This window comes from Pundamilia nyererei, unplaced genomic scaffold (assembly GCF_000239375.1).
Source record: "Pundamilia nyererei isolate P.nyererei 1_Seehausen unplaced genomic scaffold, PunNye1.0 scaffold00061, whole genome shotgun sequence".
Lineage (NCBI taxonomy): Eukaryota > Metazoa > Chordata > Actinopteri > Cichliformes > Cichlidae > Pundamilia > Pundamilia nyererei.
This window is the reverse complement of record NW_005187462.1, coordinates 2338064-2343604: the sequence shown is the minus strand read 5'-3', so window position 1 is coordinate 2343604 and position 5541 is coordinate 2338064. Positions and strand designations below refer to the sequence as shown.

At 42.8% G+C, this 5541-nt stretch overlaps 1 protein-coding gene across 5 annotated transcripts in view; it reads right to left on the bottom strand.

Moving 5' to 3' along the window:
* Window positions 1-4654, bottom strand: part of LOC102199563 (transcription initiation factor TFIID subunit 4-like) — a 13479-nt gene extending 8825 nt beyond the window's left edge. For 3 of the 5 annotated variants that reach the window (XM_005734989.1, XM_005734993.1, XM_005734992.1), the window contains exons 1-8: window positions 4265-4589; window positions 3123-3571; window positions 2816-2937; window positions 2618-2722; window positions 2069-2191; window positions 1572-1694; window positions 1271-1360; window positions 937-1086 (exon numbers count right to left, since the gene is read on the bottom strand). In XM_005734989.1, coding sequence (XP_005735046.1) covers window positions 937-1086; window positions 1271-1360; window positions 1572-1694; window positions 2069-2191; window positions 2618-2722; window positions 2816-2937; window positions 3123-3543 — 1134 coding nt within the window. In that variant the 5' untranslated portion in view covers window positions 3544-3571; window positions 4265-4589. The other 2 variants (XM_005734990.1, XM_005734991.1) reach the window with 2 other exon arrangements.
* Window positions 4655-5541: the final 887 nt, after the last annotated feature.

Genomic DNA, 5541 nt, shown 5'->3' with positions numbered 1-5541 from the left:
CCCCCAACTCATGACCATTGGGTGAGGGACGTACTCTTTAACTTAAAGTTAGAAAAACTTAGATTCTCTCTAAAAGGTTCAATTAGGAAATTTAACAAAACCTGGAAATCATTTCTCTTACTGGTGGACACTATTACTTTACTTCCTGAGACTGAAGTGAACTGAGCGAGGCGACATTATGAAGTTTCTGGTTTTTTTGGTTATGCTTGTTACTCACTTTCTTTTGTGTGTGTGGGTGTGTGACTGGGTGATGTGGCTTGAGATATTTTTATGTGTGGAGACTGGATCTCTGCCGTGTCTTGTCTAGTGTGGACCTGGAAGAATCCAGGATTGGGGGGTGTTGGAGGGTATAATGGACATACATTGTTCTGAAATCAAAACTGTGTGTGTCATGGCTGAAATCAATAAGACAAAGGTGGAATAATTTCAAATGTCTTACTTCAGGTTGCATCATGTTAAGTTCTTCAGTGTAATCAGGTAATTGGAACACACACACACACACACACACACACACACACACGCACGCGCACACACACACACACGCACAATGTGGGATGCTTAATGTAACATGAGGATGTTCCTAAGAAGAAATATTTTTACTGTCAGTCCTGCAAATACAAGACGACCAAAGTCAGGTCCACATTTTAATGCATTTAAAACAGCACGATTCCTCCTCAGTATACCGTCTCTGATTTCTATTTTGACTATATATTCTTGTGCCGACTGCACAGCTGGATTTTTCTTTTTGCATTTCAAGTCCGTGAATTTCACTTTTGTTAAACTGTGAACCTCCATGGATGCTGCAAATACAACCGTGCTGCTCAGCAATGCCTTTAATCATGTCAACATCCATGAATAAGATCACAGATCAGACATGGTTTATGTTTGGTACAATTAATGTCAAATTCCCCCCCATAAAATATTGCATCTGGTTACCTGCTGCCTGTTCTGGAGGGTTTTTCCTATCTCAGTGTTGGACTGCTTTATGCTGGAGGACGGTGTTGAGGGAGGGGGTGTGGAAGCTGAAGCTTTCTGGATGAATAACTGCGGGTCTGCAGTAAGGCAACGCACCGCAGGAAGACTTTTCTGGTGGCAATGAGGAAACAGAAATGCCATCAGCTAAATATGTAACAGTCTAGCTATGATCAATGTGTTTCACATCCTTTCAGCAAAGTGTAACGCAGTCTACACAAATGCAAAAAGGTTTTAATTTTTAAATCAATCACAGACATCTGGAGATGAGGAAGCAACAGGCTTTACTTCTCAATACCTTGAGAAAAGGCACCAAGCAGGGTTGTGGAGTCGACTTCAACGTGTCATAGAGCTGCTCCGTAAACGCTTCTGCTTCCAGTTTTCCTTCCTGCAGGTAAAAAAATTCATCAATAAATAAATAAGCTGGTAATTTAATAATGAACTTCATGATAAGAATGAAAAATTACAAACGTGTAGCACAAGAATACAACAACTTATTAACTCTTACCAACAAGCCTCTTTCAGTCTGCCTAGTAACAATACTTTTTGTAAACAAGGTTAAAAACAACAGGAGAAACAAAGTGTCTTCAGAGATGTACCAGCAGACTCCTGACCAGCGCTTGGACATTGTTAGCCACGTTCACAGATCTGGAGTCACTGGAGGCCAGCTTGATCAGCGTTACCAAGAAGTTCTTGCACTTCTTCACACTTTCCAGCGTCTCCTGTTGGTGAAATATTTAGTAGTCACATCTCATCTGTTATCATTTACTCCAAAAACTCAATTTGTGGCTGCTTTTTGTCGTGTGTTTCGTGAGAGGATATCCCTCATATGGATTCCTGCACTCCTAACTCAAACTCTGTTCTGACTGGCTGTCCCTGGCGAGGTTGGTTTAAAGAGGAAGAACTAACCAGTATAAGATTACAAAGATTAGTCTGAACTGGAAACTGTGTGAAAAGATTTCCTCTTTGGCAGTACAACAAATCCTTGGATTTTATAAACAGTATCAGTAAAAATCTAAAAAACTCATTTGATGGCTTCTTGCTGAGCCAGGTCAAGCTGAGTGTGCAGGTGGGAGCTGGGCCTGGTCGCACTCACCTTGCTAAACGTGGGCACTGAGTCCTTTTTAGCGCCTGCTGCCTGAGTGCCAGCATGGCTGCCTCGCTCAGACACCACGTTCACCGTGTGGACAAGAGCTGGTTTGGGGGCAACACCAATGACCTGAACACAAAGTCACCAAAAACTAAAACCAGGAGCAGCAAAGAAAAGCCAGCATCACAGCAGCAGGAGCCTCTCTGGTGTTTGTTGCTCATTATTTTTTATGTTTCATTGGAGAGCTCTGCTTTTACTCAACTCGGGATCCTATCAAACTGCAACTTTCCAGCATCATTCTGTTTTCATTAGAGTTACTGATTAAAGATGACGTATTGTTATTAACACAAAGTTCAAGCACCGTCACTAAATGACATTTTTTATACTTCAAATGAAAACAAATGTGTCCATCAGTCGTGTAATTATTGCATCGATTTTTTGGATTTTCTTTCTATACCTAAAAGAACAAACTAACTGTCAGAGGTGCACACAGTCATACACTGCATAACATGCAATCAGTGACTGTGAGCTGCAAACACACTCCTGTAATTTTACCACAGCAGTCTTCTGGACTGGTGCTGCTTGCTGGAAACTGGAAGTAGGCGTCATCTTGATCACTGTTACATTCTCATTCCTTTTACTTTCAGCTGCTGCACACACCTGAACAGCAGACATGCAGCTGACATCACAGGTGCAATCACACATCTGTCATTATTAAATAACATAGAAAAGCAGCCACGCACATGCACCCACCTGCGGTGCAAGTATCCTGGTGGGTTGACCACTGATAAGTCTTTGTCCCTGCTGAGCCTGAACCAAAGCCTGCTGAGATACTAGCATCAGCTGCCCACTGTCACTGCGGATCAGCATCATACCTGCCATAAATGTGGCCCAAACACTACAATAAACTGATGAATTATCCTTGCAGGTGACACGTCTAACTGAAGTGTTTATTAGCAAATTATAGACAGCACATGTCCAACAAGGTTTGGAATATAATAAAGGATGATCTGTAATGGGATTACAGTGTAGACTACAGTCAGCGGGTTGTGCAGCTCACCTGGAGGTATCTGGATATTGGCTGGGAGATGTGGGGAGGTGGCCTGTGGCAGTCGAGGAGTGACTGGCTGTGCAGTTGCTGATCTGGGAACAGTTATCAACACCGTCCTTCCTGTGGTTGTAACCTGTTTCACGGAGGCCACCTGGTTCTGAGGCTGTTTCGTTGTCTGTTGGTTACCTGCACTCACGCCTGCATTTGCAACCACCACAACAGGAGGAGAGGTGCGAGGCCCTGACACTGCACAGGTTGAAGGCTGGCCACTCGGGACGACTTTAGGCGGGGCTGAGACAGAGTCACTCTGTGACACGCTTGCAGCTGTGACAGCGACTTGTACCCTGACTTGAACAGAAGCGTCTCCATCCCCGGGTGCTGCCTGGGGTTCCAGCCTGTTAGCTTCAGTAACCACGTTGTTTGTGGCCATGACTGCAGCTGAACGAAAGAAGGTTCAGCTGCAAAGCAAAAGCATAGTTAAATACAACAAAGGAGTTTTTCAAACGCGCCGTGGTTTGCTAGACTCAATGTCACCCTCATCGTGCCAAAGTGTGTCTAATATCTCAAGCTGTTAGCAAACACCTGTCTCGACATGGAGTAGCTAAAGTTTCATGTATTTGCAAACAAATATGAAACCGGCTCATGTTAACCACAGATCTTACCTGAGACAACCAAACCCCCACTCGAAAAACAATTAACACGAAAAGAAGGACACCGGAAGTGCGAAAGTACTCGTTTATTCCAGGTTTTAGGACATTTCTGTGAATTTCTATTTCAGCTGGATCTGACCCATGTATGCTTCGGAAAATTAAGACTCCTTGGGCCTGAATCCAAGATCACTGCGGCCAGTTTTGGTGAAAGATTTCTGAATCCAATCAAGCGAAACTGGGAGCCAACCGGTGAAAATGGCGGCTGTGGCAAAATGTAATGCTAATAATTACAAGACGATTTTATCATTTTCAGCTATAATAAATTCAGGACAGCTACATGTAGAACGGTTTCGTTTTTAAAATGTATGCATGTGTTAAACACCAGGAGCATACAGGGTAAACCCCGTTTCCTGCCGGGCTCACATACAGGCTGCGCTAAAGGTTTAAAGCGGGAAAAGCTTTATTCGGTCCTACACGTTTCCCCATCCAAGTCATGCTTACCTAGCAGTGAGACACAAAGCGTTACCTGTGTGCTAAATCTCCCACACACCGAGGTTCAGTCACATAAACCAAAGGGTCCAATTCCATTTCTGAGAGCTGCTGTCCTGCAGCTTTTACATGCATCCTTGTTCCGACACAGCTGAACCAAATGAATGGCTTGTTACCAGGCTTTTGCCAAACTCGGTTTCATGCTAAAGAGGTCATCTAACCATTAGATTAACGCTGTGTTGGAGTAAAGATGCATCTAAAAGCTGCAGCACAGCAGCTCTCGAGGACGAGTTGGACACTCGTGACATAAACGTTGGAGGAACGAGGCCTGGCGCACGAGCTCACCTGTGGCAGCTTCGAGAACGGTGTGACGTTCACGGGCTGTCCTATGCTGCATTCAAGGGCTGCAGCTAAGATGACCCAGCCCGAACTTTATTTATAAATCACCGCGAGTTATTTCTTATCGATCTATTCTGAATTTCACTTTAAAGGTAAAATAGATGTACTCTTTGGTTTCTGTTTTTTGTAGATTTAGGGCCGTGCAGTATTTAGAGCACTTGCCCTCCTTCTCCATAAAAGAAACAGGTAATTAGGGGTCGATCATCTAAATTTTATCCCCAAAATATAATTTTAAAGTATTTCATTACTCGAAGCTTTTCAACACAGTCCTCTCTGGTGACATCTGGTGGCCAAAAATATGAAGAGCAGCTTGAATCCACAAAATAAAACCAAGTGCTTCATAATGATTGCCCACTCGACAGAGTGGGATTCTGTCTGATATTGGGCCGCCGTTGTGTTGCTTTGAACGTGTATTTTTGGGGGTTAAAAAATGTGGTTTATTTGTTTAATAAACTCTCCTTGTTTAAACATGCACCATGGTGTGGTCTTCCTTTGCTTGTGACTTCTTGATGTTGGTAAATAGAATAATTGAAAAATACCACATTACATATAATAAATACATATAATAATGTACAACACATTATGGAGTATGCTTCTGCTCTGAGGTCCTGCCTCCATGCACTTATGCAATTAACCGCTAGACGGGTATATTTATAAATAATATTACATTAGGGAAATTTTCCCAGACATATTTTTGACCCGGGGGGTAGAACTGATTGTGAACTGGAAAGAGAAAATGCTTATGAACTTGCAAATTAAAAATATGTATTTAAGGTAACCCTTTTTCATTTTTATTTAAAAAGAAAATTTATTCCACTGTGCGATGGCCGAACCTGTTCCTTTTCGTGGAGATAATTTCTCCTGCCTTAAGGGAAATCCCTTCACATGGC